At 30.9% G+C, this 21,014-nt stretch overlaps 1 protein-coding gene across 1 annotated transcript; it reads right to left on the reverse strand.

Annotated features, from left to right (window-relative positions):
- Positions 1 to 1,654: 1,654 nt before the first annotated feature.
- LOC118183939 (protein phosphatase 1 regulatory subunit 3E-like) lies at positions 1,655 to 19,704 on the reverse strand. Its single transcript, XM_035353556.2, has 2 exons — positions 19,272 to 19,704; positions 1,655 to 13,784 (listed from the first exon to the last, which is right to left on the reverse strand). Exons 1-2 carry the CDS (start codon positions 19,621 to 19,623, stop codon positions 13,003 to 13,005), a joined length of 1,134 nt encoding a protein of 377 aa, XP_035209447.1. The 5' UTR covers positions 19,624 to 19,704; the 3' UTR covers positions 1,655 to 13,002.
- Between the last annotated feature and the right edge of the window lie 1,310 nt (positions 19,705 to 21,014).

The raw sequence follows: 21,014 nt of genomic DNA on the forward strand, positions 1-21,014 counted from the left end.
TGAATGCTTATTGAATAGCTTAGTTAGGCTTTAGTCCATTGATGATACATCCTGCATAATTCATATACAAGATAGCATTATGCAGGATATATTATCAATAAAATAAAGCCTAACTTAATGTATAACTGAAAAAAAGAAAAAGAAAAAAAAAAAAAAAAAATCAGTACTTTTTCCGTTTTGCCAGCGCAAGTGATAAAGTCATCAGTAATGGTACAACCGATGCCAAACAAAATATCTTCCCTGGTAACTTTGTACTTTTAACTCTTACATTTTCAAAACAAGTCGCAGCCGTTTCTTATCAGATTGATTATTTCTTTCAATACTGGCATACAATTATATAGAATTTTTACCAGATAGTTCAATTGTATCGCGAGCAGTAATTAAGTCAATTAGGATGCAATCACACTGCTCACCTGATGGCGAAAATATAGAAAAGGCAAAGTCAAGGGTTAAATTCATCAATTCTAATGAGAATGCACTAGCGAAGTAAAGCACTGCGGTTTTAATTTCTGAGTAAGCTATTTGTATGAATTGAAATAATTCTTGCATATAAACTTGTATTCCAAATTAAGATTTAACTTGAAATTAATATAGATAATTACTGAGAGAATTTATTTTTGTAGCGTAGTTTACGTGAGATGAGATCACTTGGGGTCACGTGATATGAACCAGCGAATCAGGATGTTGTACTATGAAAGCATAGTAAATTCTTAATGTCTTTTTACAAATTTATTTTCTTTATTTATTGGTCTTTTTTACAAAATTTTAAACGACATTAAAATGGTTATACATTAAAAAAAAAAATTCTTAGAACTAACATTTTTCAACACTTTTTATGCGTATACTGTGTGTTTTTGCCAATAAAGTCTACTTGGCGAGATTTGCACCAGCGAAACGGAAAAGTACAAAATTTTCTTTATATAATTGTTTATATTAAATTAGTTCCTCATTATTTCATCCTTACAAATAAATCTCTTAATATTATGAATTCTGTAGTCTGCCTTCTTGGTTCTTCGTGATTCTAACATGGAACTCTTGGTGGAGGTAAGTTTTAAAAATAGGGTGAATTAGAAGTTACATTAACATCCTGTTATTTCCCTGGCTAGTAAATATTTGACTAAAAATGCAGTTCTATCCTGTACAGGTCAATTCTGCATTTTTAAAGCAGTTTACAAAGATAAAAAAGTACTTGAATGTAAAATAATTTAATGTATATCAACTTGGCATTTTAAAAGTATTCTATGTGACAAAAAACAAAGTTATTCAAATGCCGTATTAAAGTGAAATTATGTAAATGTTTTTTTCTAAATGTTAGTAAACAAAGAAGTAGGTATTAAAGAAACTTCTGTTGGCTTACTCATAAAAACAAAAGTTTAAATCGTCACAAATGCTAAACATTTGATTTGTAGACAAATTAATGTTGATTTTTTACTTCTTATGAGTTTTCGGGATCTAAATTTGTATAAAAATAACATAAATGAATTTTTTAACATTTTTGAATTTATGTTTCTTACAGTTAGTTTATTATATATCTTTTTTATAGTTAGGCTAAAAAGTGATGACATATTCATAATTTACATTTAAATGGTTATTGCCTTGAATTAAGAGAAAGGAAAAAAACTGAAAAGGAAAAGTTCAACAAAAAATAAGAAAAAACTGCTAATAAATGCTTTATTATGCAGACTCTGAAGATAACAACAAAATAAATTGATAAAATGCAGAAATATATATATTTTTATAAAATATTACATTTATATAAAGCATATCTTTTTCTTAATAGTTAGTACATGATTTTTAGTTCTCAAAATTTTATTATTTAATACATGCAATATGTAAATGTAAGGAATATTCACAAAAAGTCTATATATATTAATTGAATACTGTTGCACCATATAGATAATGACACCAAAATAATAATACTCATATACATAGAAGTGAATTTGATGACTAGAAAATGTATTGCTGTAAAAATGGAAATGCAGAAAAGATTCTATTATACAATTTTGATATGACTTCTCATATAGGAAGATTTACATTGAGCAGCACAATAAGACTTGATCAGATAGTATGAACCACTCTCTTATTTTAATACATATCAGTAAAGCTTGCACCTGCCCTGCATACTAGTAAATTGAAAGTGATGTTGCGTAAAAATGCCTCGCAGTAAAAACTCATGATTTTTAACATAATTTAAGTTTAAAAAAAAACCAACTAAAAATTGCATAAATATACCTAACTTTATTCTCAATTTAATAAAGATAATATTCATTTAACATTTTTAAGAAAGCATTATCTTTATATATAAGTAAGTACCCAGAAGTTAAGTTTCAAAGTGCCTGAAGCCTAAGCTACTTATTTAAACCTATACTACATACTATTCAATATATTGTAAAATAAAAAGTGTGGTGCACATACATATATTTTAAATTTGTTCTGAAAAATAGCTTATAATTATCTTGACTCAGCAAAAAAAAAATTTAAACTGAAGCCATAGAAGACAGAGATCTGATAAAAAAAAATTATTCATTTTAATAGTCTAGAACTGTTACTTTAGGATAGGCGTTGTCATTTTCTCCCTCCGACTTGCCTCATAACCATGATATTTACTGCTGCAAAATATGGTTGATTCCTCTATTTGTTCTGTCTATTGATGATGACAAGATTGTAAATGAGAGGAGGGTCATTATGATTGCTTATTGTGAGTGTTTATTACAAAATACCGTGCACAATTATTGTTTCATATAAAATTTAACATAACAAACCAGGGGGAAATTAAATTCTTACATTTAACTAATTTCATAAATTATACATACAGATTTTTTATATTAATATTTCCTTTTCAGGATGGTGCTTTTTGAACAGCTATTTGTAAATATCATTAGACATCAAGAAACTCAGTCCTTTGAAAATGGATATTAGCTATGTAGAAGAAATCAAGCATCTGCTCTAAAATGTCTATTGCCATCAACAACATTGAACTTTTATTTGCAGCAGCTTCTATAAATCATCATTATTAGCTCAAAATGTCAGTTGAAGATGTGTTAAAATTGTAATTAAGTTCAAATAATACATAAGCAAAATTTCTAGAATTCAGGAACCATTCATTACATGGTGTACATTAGTTAAATACAAAGTATGGTATACATTAATTAAATACAAACATATGAAAAACATTTATCTTTGGAGACAAAATTCATCATTTTCTGTTCCATATTATATATTGTTTAATTAATAATTTATACTTAAGATTATGATTAAAAATACATTTTTATGATGTTTTCACCTTTGTTACTTACTACACAAATTTAAAAAATACAAAATGTTGTAAGAATAATGGTGGGATATTTCATTTGTATGTAGGACTAAATGTTAGACAATACTATTGCTACTGCATACGAATGTTGCATAAAAAAATTCCCATTTTAATATTTATCCTGTTATTTTAGAATTATATATTTTTACTACTTTTAATAGCAAAAGCAAATTGTATAAGGCATAACATTGTTCTATGTAGGCATCATTAAAAACAGAGCATGTGTCAAATAATATTTAATCTTGAATTTTTTGCCTTTAGATTTTTTGCCTTTAGATTGGCAAGATCTAAACCTTCATTGTAATATAACTCGGAGAAATTCAAAAACAAATGTTTATATTTTTCTACAACTATTGAAAAGTGTTGCTGTTTTGATGAAGAAGACACAGAATTGGATTTCACTATGCCTTTATTCTGGAGAAACAAAAGTACTCCAACATGTTAAGATTGGAACAGTATGATGCACACTGTTGTGCAAAGTATTACAAAACACCACCATTATTTTTTAGAAACTCTGCATGTGAAATTATACTTTTGCATTTATCAGTTATCAGTGAAAATGCACTATCCATGCTTAAATTCAACATTTTAAATACTGTCCTAAAATAATAAGCTCTTAAGTTTCTAGGTTTATATAAATGCAATATACTTTTTTACATTTTAATTCTATATTTATCAGTCCTGCATTATGATTGAATATTTAAGTTCTAATCATCACATTTCATGGATGCATTTTTTAGATAGCTGTAGTGAAATGCTCAGTCTTTTGCAGTTGACATTTTGACATTTTTGCAGTCGAAACATTCCTTTCATGCACGGTTCAGGAAACTCAAAACTTTCCATATATAACCATGTTCTAATAACCTCTTGCTTGTACTTAAGAACAGACAAATTTTCTCCTTCATTATGCACTTTAGCATTAATGTTACACGTTAAAAAAAAAAGCCGAATAAATAAACTCTGTTCTAAATTTCATTCAAACTCTATCTTATTTCTTTTCTATAGATTAAAAAAATTTAGTATTAACGTTGGAGATGGCTAATTTCACCAATAAAACAATATCAAACAATGAATCATGAATTTTTTTAATCCCTAAAAACACCAAAACTCTCAATAAAATTAATATGATAATAGCAATAAGGAGCATGTCTAGCACTCGTTGCCGCCAAAAATGATACAAGGCCTGAGCAATAGCATTTTCGTTCCAATTTAACTGTGTGAACGAATTCTGAATACCAGACAGAGATTTCTTTTTATTGATATGTCCTTCTAACAACTGTATTAAAGGGAGAAAGAACGTGTGCTGCTTTAGGTATGAAACATCTGTAAAAGTTAACATGCCTCAAAATCGGCAAAGCTCGGTAAAGATGAATGGTTCAGGAAAATCTAAAATACATTGGACATCAGGAAGAGGTTCCATTCTGTTTTCACAACAGTGAAAGCCTAAAAAAATCAATAGATGTTTAACGAAAAGTACGTTTTGAAAAATTTATGCAAAGTCCATATTCCTGAAGTTTTGAAAATAAGGATTTCAGATGTCTGCAGTGTACATCGAAATCATTAGAGGCTATGAGCAAGTCATTAACGAAAGCAAAAATGCCTTCTAAATTTCCCGTGACTTATAAAAAAGTAAAAAGTCACAGATGCATTGCATAAATTGGATGGGGCACATATGGCGGTTTTATGAATATCCTTGAGATTGACTGGTATTTGATGGTACACCTTAATATGGACAACATGGCTAGAAATTTTAGTACCGTGCAATGCAGCAGTAAAATCAGCTAAGCAAAGAATGGATTTTTATCTTTTATTGTTTGGGCATTTAATGCGTGATAACTGCCTGCAGTTCTTCATTCCAGAGTTTCCTTGTTTAGAACGGTATGAAGTGGTGATGCATAATTGCTTCTTTGAAAGCCTCATGTTCCCCAACTGCATCATAGTTTGAAATTCTTGTTTCGCCATTTTTAAGGAATCTGGAGCTAACCAATGAGGATTTGTGATTACAGAAGGTCCTTTAGTATGATATGATTAACAGGTTGGTTAGGATCTGAGTTAGAGAAGGAATTTTTTTTTTTAAATTTTGTGATAAGGTGTTCCACTAATTGCTATGTGTAACAGGAACTATGCAATTATTCATTGCCGGCTTGGTAAAGCGCGAGCATGCGCAACGCACATCATACAGATTTTTAAATTGGGTACTTATTTTGGACTATGAGTTCTATATGAGGGAGCTACCGTGATACTAAGTGCTAAATGACTGAAGTATTCTTTACCCTATTGCCTTTGTTTCCATGCCCAAATTGGCGATGCTTGTAAAGAAGTATAAAGCTGTTCATCCCAAATAAAGAAGCAGATGCTTACTCACGAATCATTGAGACACATAACATGGAATAAATTCACTACAGAAAGTTTAGCGACCCGGACGTGATCTTCAACGCGGAAATCATAGCAATGAAGATTGGCAAAAAGGTGAGTAGCCAACTCTAAAAAGTTAGCTACTCACCCACTTTACAAGTAGTAAGGCATTAGACAAATTAGTTGTAACTTAAATTTGCGAGAGTTAACTGTTTAATTGCTGGAAAAATGACAGAGCCGAATGAAAAACCTTTTGCTATAGAATGAGTAAAGCAGAAAAAAGTTAATTAGAAAACAGAAGTAACGCTAAACGAGCGGTTAACAGATACATTTTCTAAAAGTGTAAAATTTGAAAAATTGTGTAATCTTTTTAGCATGTTAAAAGATTAATTAATTAAAAGCATTAGATAACAAACTTGAGAATCATGTATATTTATTAAATGGATTAGAACAGAAATTATTCATAGCTAATATTATCAAGAAGCTGCCAAATGGCTAGGCAGAGTAGAAAGAAGTATAAAGTTGTATTCCAGCACTGACCGAAGTCTTAATATTTCGCAGAATGTATCTTCTGACAGAATTACTAGAAGTACTGCGAGACTGCCGAAGTTAGAAATATCGAAATTTTATGGGGAATATAGTACGTGGCTAGACTTTTGGAGCAACTTTGAAGGAGCAATTCGTAATAATGAAATGTTGACAAAGGTTGAAAAATCCTATATGTCAGGAAATGCTCTTACGGCGGTTTCAGGATTTTCTTTAAGTAGGGAGAACTACGACTGTTCCATAGCATTGCTTAAAGAATGGTTTGGTTGAACTGACCTTATTATTAGTTCTCATATTAACAGCTATCAACCCAGGAAGAAATTCCAATAATGTAAATGCATTAAGAAGGTAGCACAAGTGTCAATTACAGTTAAGAAGCTTACTCTTAAACTCACCACAGGTGCTTACGGAAATATACTACGTCCTTTGATTTTAAAAAACTTACTAGAAGAAATTAGCTTAGAATACAATAGAAAACGTGAATCCACTACAGAGTTTAGAGAAGCAGCTAGCTTTTTAATTCATTCTAATTACAGAACCTCTAACAGTGGAAAACCTTCGAACTGAACAATGCTTAAAGGAAGTGCAGGTGCATTAATAAATTCATTGCAAGAAAGCTATATTTTTTGTGTTAAAACACATGATGCTGAGAAAACTGGTCATTGGCAATTCCAAGTAAAAGGTGAGAAGCAAAATAGTGAGGATTATGTTTTTGTTGTCTGTAACGTAGGCATGTCGGCAAACAGTGTTGGTGCAAAGAACTATTTAACTGTGTGCAACCAGCCATATAATTATTTAATTTGCGATAGAGTAGTTAAGAAGAGTGAGGCCACATCTGAATGTAAGTAGACGTCAACTTCAGTTTCTAATTGAAATTAATTACGAAAAAACATTTTATTACAAACCAGTAGTGCCATTTTAAGAGTTGGAAGAAAACAAGAATTAGTGAGAATTTTATATGATTCTGGATCCTAGGAAATTGCTAATGCTTTAGCACTAAAAGTATTCAGGAAGGAAGCTATTAAAATATGTGAATTTGGGAATTAAGTTCATCGTCAACGGTTTGTGGCATAATTCGTTTGAATTTACACAATAGATTTAATCCAACGATGCATGGAGCTCTTGTTACAAAGCAAATCACAAATGGAGAAATAGCAGTGAAAAACTGATTGTGTAAAACGAGTGGCACTCACCAAAGGATTTGAATATTGCAACATATACACGAATGTTGATGTTTTAATAGAAGTCGATTATTTGTGCAAGATTTTACATATTAAGTCGATAAGATTAAGCAGGAGATTAATTGCTACTAATAGTATTTTTGGATTCATAATACAAGGAGGAACTTTTATTCATCCATCTTCAACAGTACATGTTAAGTAATGTGATAATTAACGAGAATGTATTGAGAATTGAAAGCATTATGGGAGTTAGAAGCAAATCTGAGGTGGAAATTTAAATATGCAGTGAGGATATTATACATTTGTTCAAAAGTAACAAGGTGTACAAAAATAAAAGATGTGGAACAGAACTTCTGTGGAAAAAGGGTCATTAGAATCTAGGTAATAATTAATGAGGTTGCTCATTAAGACTCATTAGGCTAGGGAATAAATTAAGAAACAATTTAAAATTATTCCTGCACTATGTTCTAGAAGCAGCTAAATGAAGGGAACATTGAAGAATGCCAGTTTCAGGTATTAGGCAATGCGAGTTATTACCTACCTCATCATGCAGTTGTTAGAAGAGAAATATCTACCACTAAATTATGTATTGTCTATGATGTATCCTCTAAGAATAAAAACGAAGTATCCCTTAATGACTGCTTAGATCCGAGAATTAATCTACCATATTTGTGTTAGATAAAATGAAATTTCTGTGGATTCATGGTTGGATTTGTAACAGATATTGAGAAAGCGTGTTTGGAGATAGGAATGAAATGTAGGTGGCTGAAGCTTCCTCAAATCAGGAATAACCAACTACATTGCTATGAAAATAGCTTAAAATTACATAGATTTGCAAGAGGTCTGTTTGGAGTTTCATGTAGCCCTTTCCTTCTTTCTGCAATTTTAGCTTACATTTTAAAAAATACACGGAAAATAAAAGTAGAGCTTGCCAAATGCTGCATAATTTTTATTTTGATCATTTATTTATGGAGCAAATACTTTGTAGAAAGCTTTGTCCTGTCTTTTGATACACGAAAAATAATGGCGGAAGCTAGTGTAAAGTTACCCAAATTTTCCACGAATTCTGAAGAGCTGAAAACCATATGGACAGAGAAAAATATGGACTGTCACCTGGCCTGTAACTTCAATGATATACCATTGAAGGTTTTGCTTCTTACATAAAATAACTCAGCAGATTCATTGAAGATTGATTTGTCCAGCATTTTGAGGGAGATAAAACACTTTGGTGAAATTCAAGCTATAAAATGTTCCATTTTAAGTACCTGTGGCAAGGTTTCCGACCTCCTCAGCGTGACTGTACCTTTTATGATCAGAATGAAATTTTAATACAAGTATACTTTGAGAAAGGGGAATGGGTTGGGATAAATCTTTACCTACGGATTTACAGTCACGATGGAATGAGTGCTGTACAGAAATCAACCATTTGCATGATGTACAAGTGCACCTATTTGCCGTTGCTATTTTAAAAGCATATGGAGCAGTAGTGTACTTCAAAACTAGATCAAGAGCAGGCCGGAATACAAGTTTCCTTTTAGCTAAGTCTCGATTAGCGGCAAATTAAGTAAATTACACTGCCAAGATTTGAACTTCTGGGAGTTCTAATAGCGGCAATATTGCAGAATTATAAAACTTCTTTGGACTGATTCACAAATATGTTTGTACTGGATCAGGGGCTGCGCGCGAGAATGGAAACAATTCGTCTCTAATCATACCGTAGAAATCCAACAAAAATCGAACCTCAAAATTGGAATTTTTGTTCAGGAAAAGAAAATCCAGCTGATAAGATTACACATAGGCAGGCGCAAAGCATATTCTATTGGATCGGAGAAGCTCTAGTGGAATAAACCTAGGCTTCAGAAATCTCAGAATCCCAAATTCCAAACGTTAAACGTCAGAACTATCCGAACACTGAAAATGAAAGGTGGTTAAGTAGTATGCAGATGTAATGCAAAGTTATAATAAAATGCAAACAGCTATTGGCCTCAAATAATTATAGCAGTCTGGGTAACTAAACTGGCTTTTTGAGGATTGGGGTTGCATAAAATCAAAGCAAAGATCTTATGAGTATGTTGTGATATAAAGTTTATTTACTGGTGACAAATCACACCTTTTTGGTGATAATTTTTGATTGCCAATACAAAAGTCTGATGGAAAAATATGTTAAAACATAAACAAATCAAAAATTAAAAAATTCTATGAAATTATTAAAGCTGACAAAATATGCAAAACAAAAACACTTATCACATTGATGAAATACTATGCAGACATCAAAATTCATAATGCATAATCAAAAGTGACTTTTTAATATTAAATTGCTGCATATTTTCAGCAATAGTTTTAGCTTTAGGTATTAATATAGTATTTTATGCATAAGATTTGTTAAGCTTTATAAAATATTTCGATAAATCATGAAATTCTTATTTTTGTAGTTGTTTCAACAGAAATAAAAATTAGTGTGTTAAAAGAAAATATAAAATCCCTTGCGCATCAAGGAACATGAGGCATATGTTAGAAAAAAGGAAACACAGAAGTCTTCTGTTGCCCAACGTTGTTGGTCTGAAAATCCCACTTTCAATTTTTCTGCTGCCAAAATTATTCAAAAAACATCTTCCATTGGAGAACTGGATTTTCTAGAGGCATTTCACATTCAAAAAAATCTTTCTATTCTAGTTATTATCTGTTCTAGTAATGATCCTAATTCAATCCATCTTTTCCTTCGGCCTTTAAAGAAATTATGTTTTATTTCTGGTTTCACCAACAGTGGCACCACTAGCTTATTTTCTGTCCAGGCTTTCTTATCTTATCTGATCATTATATTCTATCTCCTTCATTTGTGCTTTTGCAGCTGAAGATGGTGGTTCAGTAAAACCATCGAAACTAGTCCTGTGAAAATTTGAAAATATAACACTGATTTTTATTGTTTGACTTTTGAATTAGTTATTTGTTCGGTGTGTTATTGTGTCTTAATAAGATCCCTTGTTCAGAGAAAACATTATTCTCACTTACATTCTTTGAGGCACTAGTCAGTTAATGTTACCAGTCATCAATAACCAAGTGTAGTGGCATCTATCACTATATGATACAGCAAACCCAAAAGCAAGCAATAAGAGTTGTGAAATCATTTTGGGTGCTTCCTGATTATCTGCACCTCCAGTTTAAACATTAGTAGAATTGCTGTGTTTCTAGCATACTTTCGAGTATATATGCAACAACAGCCAACCTATGCATGTATGTAATATGCCTGAGTACACATGGATTTGTATGTTTTATATTTAGCTATCATTTTACGGAACATCCATAATTCTAATACCAATGGGGGGGAATGTACTTCAGGCTAATTTGAACAGCACTGAATGAACCAATTCATGTTGTATCTAAAAACACCAAAGATAATCTTATTGTTAAGGATCTTGACTGCCTCTCCAGTCTTCAAGTAGTTATAACTGGAACTGGACTCTGATCATCTTTCAATTAATTTTACTCTTCATACATTGCTATCCTCAAAACTGCAAGAGAGAAGGAACATATGTAAAGTGGAACATTAACCACAGCCTTATTATCACCAAGAATATTGGTACTTCAGATAATAATTCAAATATTAACTGCATCACCAATAATTTTAATGAAGAAATTAAGTCAGCAGCCAAAGTTAAGGAAAACAATAATCATCAACAACCAAGAAACACAAGATAGAAAATTAAAATTAGTAGCAAGATAAAGAAGGACATGGATTTTAGAGATAACATGCATTTTAATTAAAAAAAAAAAAAAAAAGAAAAAAGAAAAGAAAGAAGTAAACTTATGAATGATTATAATAACAATGCATGAGACATTTATACAGAAAATATCAATCAAAACACAAGTGCAATCTTGTCCCTAGCCAAATTACTAAAAATAACTAGCTACAATAAAATTGAACCTATTGAAACATATAGAGAATTGAAATTCATGGATGAAGATATACAAGGAGCTTGAATTAATTCTTGATGTTGACGCAAAAAGAGGAATAGTTGTACTTGTGTGACAAAGTGGACAGCAACATAAGATGTATTTGACAATAGAAATGTTAGGCTTTAAGATCTAAGTGTAACATTCAAATGGTGTGAAAAGTACATACCTATTTAGTGCCTTGAACATGTCGGATTTTGTACCTACAAAACAGCATTTGCAAGAAGTATTACTCTTTTACTTTCCTCTCATGAAATCTGCTTATAAACAGGATTTTGATGGTAAAAGCCTGGTCATTAAATTAATCAAAGAAATATTTAAATGTTTTCTTATAATATGTGATTAAAAAACAGAAAAGTTTCCCTGTGCATCAATTAGTTACATTTTAGAAAACAAGCAGTAAAAATAAGAAATATAATATATACATAATTTTTCATTTCTGTGATAAATTATTCCATATACAATGTATTATTTCATCAAGTGTTTGAAACTTTTGTGATTATGTTTTCATTACACACCCTTATTTTAAAAATCACAATCATTATGATCTTATTCATTATACGTTTTACAGGCACATGTGGTGAAATTTTGCAAATTTAAGCATAAGGCTCTAAAATGCGTTGCAGTTCTAATGCAAATCATAAGTAATAAATAACATTAATTCAAAAATGGTAAGAATAAATATAGTAGTATAAAAAATAATAAAAACAAAGTAAAATGAATTAAAATAATAAATACAGAAATTTTGAAAATAAAATTTTAAATTAAAATATACAAAAGAAAATAAATTAACAAATTTAAAAAATATCACATATGAGGATAGTGAAAATGTTAATATACTTTAAAAGCATTTCATTTCTATTAATATAACTGTAATCTCTATTTTTATTAAAACATTTTAATATAAATTTTTCTTCTTATATTCATTAAATAATAAATTTAGCCACTTGGTTTATATAAGATATAAAATTAGGGGTACTTCGTTATAGCAACCCCTGAGATTGAATAGCTGATATATCTTGTCAAAATCTGGCATGTTCTTATACCTCACCCTGTGATCGTACATTAGCACCTGCATATTCTTATACCCTGTAACATAGGCACAAATCTAAAATGGCAAATATGGTTGAGGGCCGCTGTAACAAAGTACCAAATTAGGCTATAAAAATATCTGAATTTAATCACTATATTTGCTGATTAAAATCTAGATTTGTCTTCATTAACACCTTGAATGTTTTATTTAATTAGACACATTATTTAAATTACTAGCTTTCTCAAAATAATAAAAAATATACTTTTTTTATATTGTGCATAATAATTAAAATATAAAACATTTCAACATAAAATATTTGCATTAGCACTATATTACATCCATAGATTAGCCTGTTTAATAACACATTCCTAAATGAATAACTCACAAAAGAGGGGATAATATATATACCTTCATAATGATATCAACTTATGAATCAGAACCCTAATATTAGTGTCCGAGGTGACATTTCCAAAACTTATGAACTATGTGCTAATTCCACAAATAGAGTATCAATTCCAAAATAGTTTACAAATAGAAACCTACCTGCCTATACATAAATATTTAAACTTAAATTTTTAATATACAAACATTCAAGCATTAAACATAACAGCTGTTGTTCGATATTAAAGAAAGTGAACCCAACTGTGGTTACCAACAACCGGTATTTCTCTTGTTTCACATTTAATACAGTAATTTTTTCCTTCGTTATTATCCCAGAATGTTTGACCATCTGGAGTCTCGTAGCACACAGCAAAAAATAATGAGTGACCTCTTGTGCACAGATCAGATGGACTGCAAAATAAGGTAAATGTAAATTTATCACTGTCTTCATCACTTGAACCTTCTAAATAAAATGCAAGTTCATCATGATAACTCATCCACCCATTTGCTGTATATCTCACAAATACTGTTTTGTGAAATGTCAAATTTATCACACTTATGATTCCATAGACAGTACTGTCTGCTGTGCTGACACTGTGTAATGAAACCTTTAACTTCCGTAACCGTTCAATGAACAAAGAACTCAGAGATGGAGCAAGGAAAGCAGGAACTAATTGAATTTTCTTACCTCCACATTTTGGCTTTGATGACTGGTTCTGACTAGTTTCTGAATGTAATTCAGAACCAGATGGCACAATTTTTGGTAAATCTTTCTGAACCAGATAGCGGATAGATTCTAATTCTAGGCCAAGAGCATCAGCAAATCTGACAACCTTTTTACCTTCTTTACGTGGTGCAGGAAATGAAATAGCTCTTTTCTTCTTCAGAATTGGTTGAGTACGTGTTGGCATACAGTTTATAGACTGGCATCTTTCTTTCCCAGCACAGCATGCAGAAGCTTGTTCTGAAGATTTTTTGACCCATTGACCAGACTCCTCTTCAGCTTCACTCTCTTCCCACAAACCTGCAAGTTTTTATGTAAAAAAGATATAAAGAAAAGACTTGCAACATTTCAGTTAAATGCAAAATTCAATCTAGGTGTAAGTTAGATGATATGTTTTGTTTTGAAAAATTGCCAAATATAGCACATGCTATGATTGCATCAGAAAAAGATCAAGAAAATCTTATTCAGTAATTTTTTTTAAAAATGCATGACTAAAATAGTAATTTTATTACAGCACAAATATGTGGCTTATTTTTGCATATTTTACCTAAACTTTCTATGGCAAAAATTTGAAATTTGCAGATTTATTTGATATAATAATTAATAATTAATTAAATAACAGATTTATTCGATATTTTGCAATAAATAAATTTTCTTTATAAATGTATAATAAATTCATAAATTTAAAGTTTTTCTCCACTGCATTTTAATTTCTGCCAAAACTTTAGTAATAAATAAATATATAAATAAATAAATTTCCTTTAAAAACAGAAAATAAACTAACACCTTTTTTTTAAAGTTTTTCCTCCTTTATGTCTTAATTTTTATTGAAATTCTGGTACTTCTCTGTTATGCATCAGCCATGCTTTTTGGAACCTGTGAAACAGAAGCCAAACAAACACATACTGAAACTGTGTATGCGTGTCACACACTCACATCAAAGAATCCACACATAAAGGAAATGCTTTCTCCTATATCAGCCAATATTTAAAAATTTATGTCTGTCATCTAGTGTCCCCATTCAATTTCAGCTTATGTGATTTCAGAAATTAAGAATGAAATAAATTCTTTCTAGTAATAAATATTATTGTAGCAATGTTATAATGTTATAAAATAGCTAATATGTAAATGCTGGATATGAAATAAATAGTCTTATAACTAAAAATTGTTTACAATTAAAAAAACCCACTGAAATGCTTGACAGGTGAATAATGAAAAAATATCGAAATTTTTAGTACAGTTAATTATTTTAATATTCAAATTATTTCAGAACTGTATTCAAATTTGGATAAAAAAAACTTTTAGCAAAATAATTCAACTCCACACCATGTAGCACATGCTATTAATTGCATCAAAAGAAAATGTAATTCAGCAATTAAAGAAAAATTATGATTAAAAAAATAATTTTATCACAGCACAAATATGAGGATTATTTTTTCACATTTTACCTTTATCTTTCAAAGACAAAAATTTTTAATTTGCAATATTATTATTATTATAAAATATTAGCAATAAATAAATTTTCTTTGAAAATGTACAGTTCATAAATTTTAAGTTCCCTCTTCATTCCATCTTAATGTATGTTAAACCTTTTATAAATAAACAAACAGATGCATAAGTAAATTTCTTTTACAAATAGAAAATAAATTAACAAATTAAGATTTCCCCTCATACTGTCTTAATTTCTACTGAAATTTTGGCAATTTTCCATTATGCAGCTGCCATGCTTTTTGGCGCCAGCGAAAGAATACGAAACACATACCAAAACTGTGTATGCGAGTCACACACATAAAGGAAATGTTTCCTGACATACTAGTGGATAATTGTAAATTTATATCTCCCATCTAGTGTTCCCATTCAATTTCTACTTATGTTGCTTCAGAAATTAAGGAGATGAAATCTTTGTAATAATAAATGCCATTGTAATAATGGGTTTTTTTCCATGTTATAGCAGGCCCCAAAATCGGTAATCAGCTGTGATGTAATATGTAGTGAGATACAAGAACATGTGGTGAGATTGCGGCGACATATGTCGCTTGATTAACAATTCAATCTTCAGGGCCTCTATAATATGGAAGTACCTAATAATGTTATAATGCTATGAAATAAGTGGTATGTAAATGCTATGTATGAAATACATATGTTGTCATCTATAAAATATTCATATAGCTAAAAATTATTTACAGTTGAAAAACCTGCCAAAATGCTTGGCAAGTATATAACATAAAAGTAACAAAATTTTTTAGTTATTATTTTTATATTCAAATCATTTTAGAGCTGTATTAGAATTTGGATAAAAAATTACAGTAAAATAATTCAACTCCAAAATCTAAATCATAATTCTGAACCTTAAATTATTCACCAAGATTCGAAGTCATATTTATTATAATACAAATATGGTCTTCCATGATTTTGAAGGCCCACCAGCGTCCGAGCGGTAAAGTTGCTGAACACTGGTAGTTCGGTCCGAGGTTCGAATCCCGCGAACGGGCTGGCTGCATGGGTGTTTTTGTGGTTTTCCCCAAGTGTAACGTGTATACGAACCAGTTTCCCTTAGAAAGTCCTCCACAAAGGCCTCCCTTCCCTTAGGCAGATAGCCTTCGAGGCTTTGCCGTAATTAAATATCCTAATCCTAATCCTAACCCTGATTTTGAACTGCTCTCCCCATCTCTGTCACTACTCAGCGACTATATTGGTAACTGCTATAATATGTTACCAATTGTAATAGCAGTTATAGCAGCTCAAGGACATTTCCTATATATTGATTCGTAATTTGATCATGCATCATGCGAGTTAAAAAAAAGTACATCTGAAAGATTCAAGGGATTCAATGAACTTCTTACGCATCTTCAATTTATGATGGACATGATTTAATCTCAAATAATCATAACTGTTTTTTGAGATTTCAAATACATACATATTAAATTTCGGTTGATCTTTGGATTATGGTAACTTGGCGATTTTTTGGCGAAAATGTGGCGACCAACTCTGCTACAGCAAACCTCTGTTTTTTTTTTTTTTTTTCACCGCCATTTTGTTTTCACGAAGTAAAGACATGTTTCTTTTCTTTTTATTTACTCAACACTTTTTCCAACAATCTACTAGCCGAATTACACATATGCTAGAAATTTTATGGAACAAAACTCCTTAATCATGACAAATATTAACTGCAAAATTGGGGAAAAGTGCAGAATCGCAAACTCCTTGCCGCGTTTTTCAAAATCGCACATACACAGTAACCATGTACACGTCGACTTATTTTTACTTAAAAAAAATCCCAGAATTGCACAAAAATGGCATTGCGCACACTCTTGACTTTATCCATCTAAACTGCTATTTTCTCATAAATTACAAAAATTTGCACGAAAATGCAGGAAAATTTTGTGAATCTTTAAACTCGGTAAAAAACACATATATGAAATTACCTGATCGGGAAAAATTATATACCCTATCCAAGGATGAACATTTCCACGTATAATATAAATAAAATATCCAAAAACTTTTACCTCTAAATTATCTATTATAAACAACACCAACGAATCTATAACAAAACATTAAAAATGGTTACAAATACTTAGTCTCAAATATTTAAATTATTTCCATGCACGTTTACTTCCACTGAAACGTATACCAAATTGCTACAAACATATAATTCACAAAAACACTATCATTTAATTAAAATATAATTAAACCATGTACACATCAACTTATTTTTACTTAAAAATACATCCCAGAATTGCACAAAAATGGCATTGCACACACTCTTCACTATATCCATGTACACTGCTTTTTTCTCATAAATTAGAAAAATTTCACAAAAATGCATGAAAATTTTGTGAATCTTTAAATTCGGTAAAAAGGACATATATGAAATTACCTGATCACGAAAAAGTATATACCCTTTCCAAGGATGAACATTTGCACGTATAAAATAAATAAAATATCCAAAAAATTTTGCCTCTAAATTATCTATTATAAACATCACCTACCAATTTCTAACGCAAACATTAAAAATGGTTCCAAATACTTAGTGTCAAATACTTAAATTCTTTCCATGCACATTTACTTCTATTCAAACGCATTCCAAAATACTACAAACATATAACTCTCAAAATCACGATCATTAAATTAAAATATAATTAAATTAAAAAACACTACTTAAAATATAAATAAGCACATACAATTAATTAATAAAAATTAGCTTACAATCCTAATTACTTTAAACTAAATCCTTGCTAATAACAATTTTCCAATAATACAATATTAATTTATTTACTCCTTACATTTAGAACAATACATAAAAATAATATCCTCAAATAATTAAAAATACTAACTTACCTAATCTTCTACAGAATCTTGAGTGCATGGCGGTTCACAAAATGTCCATTTTCACCAGATTTCTTGCACCACCATTCAAACTTATCTGTAATATCCTTCCTTTCACAAAATCTCATTTCACACTCACATGTTGGACATTCATACTTATCTGCAATTAAGCAATTCTTTTCAATTACACATAAATGCAATAAAAATTTCAGATTTACTTTATATAGGGCCATGGGATCCAAATATTAAACAACACTGTTTCACAGAACATAGAATGAAACTAATGCTGTACAGCAGATATTTTTACAAATTTACCCTCTTTTCCGATTAAAGAACAGTGATTCGTCCATTAATGTCACATGACATATCTCATGATCTCTCATTTCCCTCACACAAAATAATGCATAATCGGAACAGTACTTCTCACATTATTCCCAAAGTCCTAGGGCCCACCAGTGGTCGAGCGGTAAATACGCTGAACACTGGTAGTTCGGTCCGAGGTTCGAATCCTGCGAACAGGCTGGCTGCATGGGCGTTTTCGTGGTTTCCCCATGTGTAACGTGTATACGAGGTCGTTTCCCTTGGAAAGTCCTCCACGAAGACATCCCTCCCTTTAGGCAGATAGCCCTCGTGTGCTTTGCCATAATTAAATAATCCAATCCAATTCAATCCCAAAGTCCTAGGTAGTAACCTTTATCGCCTCTAAAATGTCGCCAAACTACCTGTTATCATATTCCAAAGATCAGCTTAAATTTCAACTACTAATTTTTTTCTTTGCTTTTTATTGCTTTTCCAGTTTTCTTCCAAAAAAAGCATTAAGAATCAACAAAAATTGCAAATTTTTTACAATCTCAATCCCCCCCTTTTTTTTTTGTTGTTGTTGTTTTTCAAATTAAAGTTTCCATTAATTTGCTATGCATTATTACTTCAATTTTTTTATGAGTCTGTTAGACCTATATAATTTCTCCTATTAGATTGATTTGTAGTCTTCCTTTTAACATCGAAACATCATGCTGTGAAAATTACTCTTTTTTTTTTTAATATTATATTAATTTCTGTATCATGAAAATATATTATTCTGATATCAAAAAATAATTAAAAAAGAAAAATGACAAGACTCAAATTTTACTTTTTATTGAAATTCTTAAATTTTTAAAATTACTTTTTAATTCCATCTGAATATACTAACCATAAATAAATAGCTTATTTCTGTATTTTTATAGTATACATATTTCAATTTACAAAACAAACAAAAATTGTAAACTTTCATTTCTTGGAAATGATCCGGGAAATGTGCAAAATATTATTTCGAAATTATTTAATACAATTCTGAATATTCTGTAAATATCTAAAAACTATGCGAGTAAGCATTCCTTAATGGTCTAAATGGAGAAAATTAGGAATTCAACATCAATAAATATTAAAAATAATTAATATTCAATACACAAAATATTAACTTACCAAAAACCTTTCGGCTTTCCACAGGCGTTGGAGGTATATCGTCATACTGGCACAAACGATTGCTTAAAAGTCTTACTTTCTTTTGAACATGGTCTCGTATAACATCTGAACAAACTTCACAATAAGACAGATTTCTAGGCAAGTACAAAAATATTCGATCCTCTTCTCTGCACCTCAGTGGTTCTTCGTCAAAACACACACTGTCTAAACCACGAGAAAGTTTATCATTATCGTATATATTTTGGGGTATATCTAATGAAAAACTGTGCTGTCTTTGACTACCAATTTGCCACTGTCTTCTCCTGGAACTAGATGTAAATATATTGGCAGGCCGAGATGTTATAACAGACATTGCAACTTAGTTAAAATTCGCGTTCTACTGATGTTGTTTACATTTCGCAGCATGTTAACTTTGACCTCGGGGTGACATTATAAATAGTTGCCAATTATTGAAATCAAAATTAGTTCCTGAAAAATAAAGAAAACTATCATTCAAAGTGAAGTAAATATCCTTATCAATTAATTTATTATAACGCAAATAATGTGTCACAATTTCAAATATTATAAGTATATACTTAGGCATTTGTCACTTAAACGTACTCAGAATATAAATAATTCTGAATACGTTTGGGGGACAAAGCAATTGAATTAGCGTTTCTCTCACTATGTATGGCATGGCGGCCTCATTTACAAATTAATCACTCTCAATTTTCCAGATCCTTTTATTCGCTTAATTGACTCTTATCTCATCAACAGAACATTCAGAATCAAAATTGGAGCCACTTACTCTACCACCAGAGTAATCAAAGCTGGTGTCCCACTGGGTCTGCACTTTCGCTGTATCTTTTTAATATTTATACGCAAGACATCCCTAACGATCCTTCTTTCCATCTTGCACTCTTTGCTGATGACACCTCTATCCTTAATAAGCCTGCACAGCAATCACCGTAAGAAATCAACTCCAAACCTATCTCATAAAACTGGAAAAATGGCTCACCCTTTGGAGGATTAAAATTAACACTGAACAAACCAAAGCAATAATTTTCCGTAAGGGTAACATAAACTATTACCCGCAACCCCCTGAAATATTTTACGAAAAAATAGACTGGGTTAATGAAACAAAATACCTTGGAGTCACCCTGAATCAATAACTTACCTTCAGAACCCACTTCCGCTCAGAAGCACAAAAATTTAAAATCACCTCAGCAACTATGCGACCTCTTCATGATAGAAAAAGCAACTCTTCATGGAAAATATGCCCCTCTTATCAAGCGAATTCTTAGCCAAAGATCAATTTAAATACACTCGTGCTCAAAACATAAGCAATAGACGCAGAAAGAAAAGGTACGAGTGTGAAAAAGGGCATTAAAACATACAATTTACGTATGAGATAAATGTTGCATCACCAAACACAAATAGGCAACCAGCAAACAAAATTAGCGCAAACGATATCCCGCAATTACAATACAACACCTTAGTAAGGAACATGCCAGACCGCATAGGTTCGCATGCAGCGATAGTTCGCAAGTAGTGATAGTTCAGGTAATCCAAGAGAGCCAAAAAGGAAAACATGAGCCAAAGCAAGGCCAACTAGATATCTTGACCAAAGACACCATTTGTGCGATGAAATGCGTTGGAGAGCTGTCGAGATGTTGAAAGCTGGTGCAAGCCAATCCGTTGTTGTGAGTGAGCTGAATGTGCATTGTAGTGTCATCAACAGACTGTGGAATCATTACTAAAGGG

Source organism: Stegodyphus dumicola, chromosome 10 (assembly GCF_044657685.1).
Source record: "Stegodyphus dumicola isolate Sdum_Otavi_A_Nest chromosome 10, ASM4465768v1".
NCBI classification, from domain to species: domain Eukaryota; kingdom Metazoa; phylum Arthropoda; class Arachnida; order Araneae; family Eresidae; genus Stegodyphus; species Stegodyphus dumicola.

Coding starts and splice junctions, on each gene's coding strand:
- LOC118183939 (XM_035353556.2), bottom strand. CDS start 19,623: ATGTCTGTTATAACATCTCGGCCTGCCAATATATTTACATCTAGTTCC. Junction 13,785..19,271: donor GGAAAGCCGAAAGGTTTTTG/GTAAGTTAATAT, acceptor AAAAACTTGCAG/GTTTGTGGGAAGAGAGTGAA.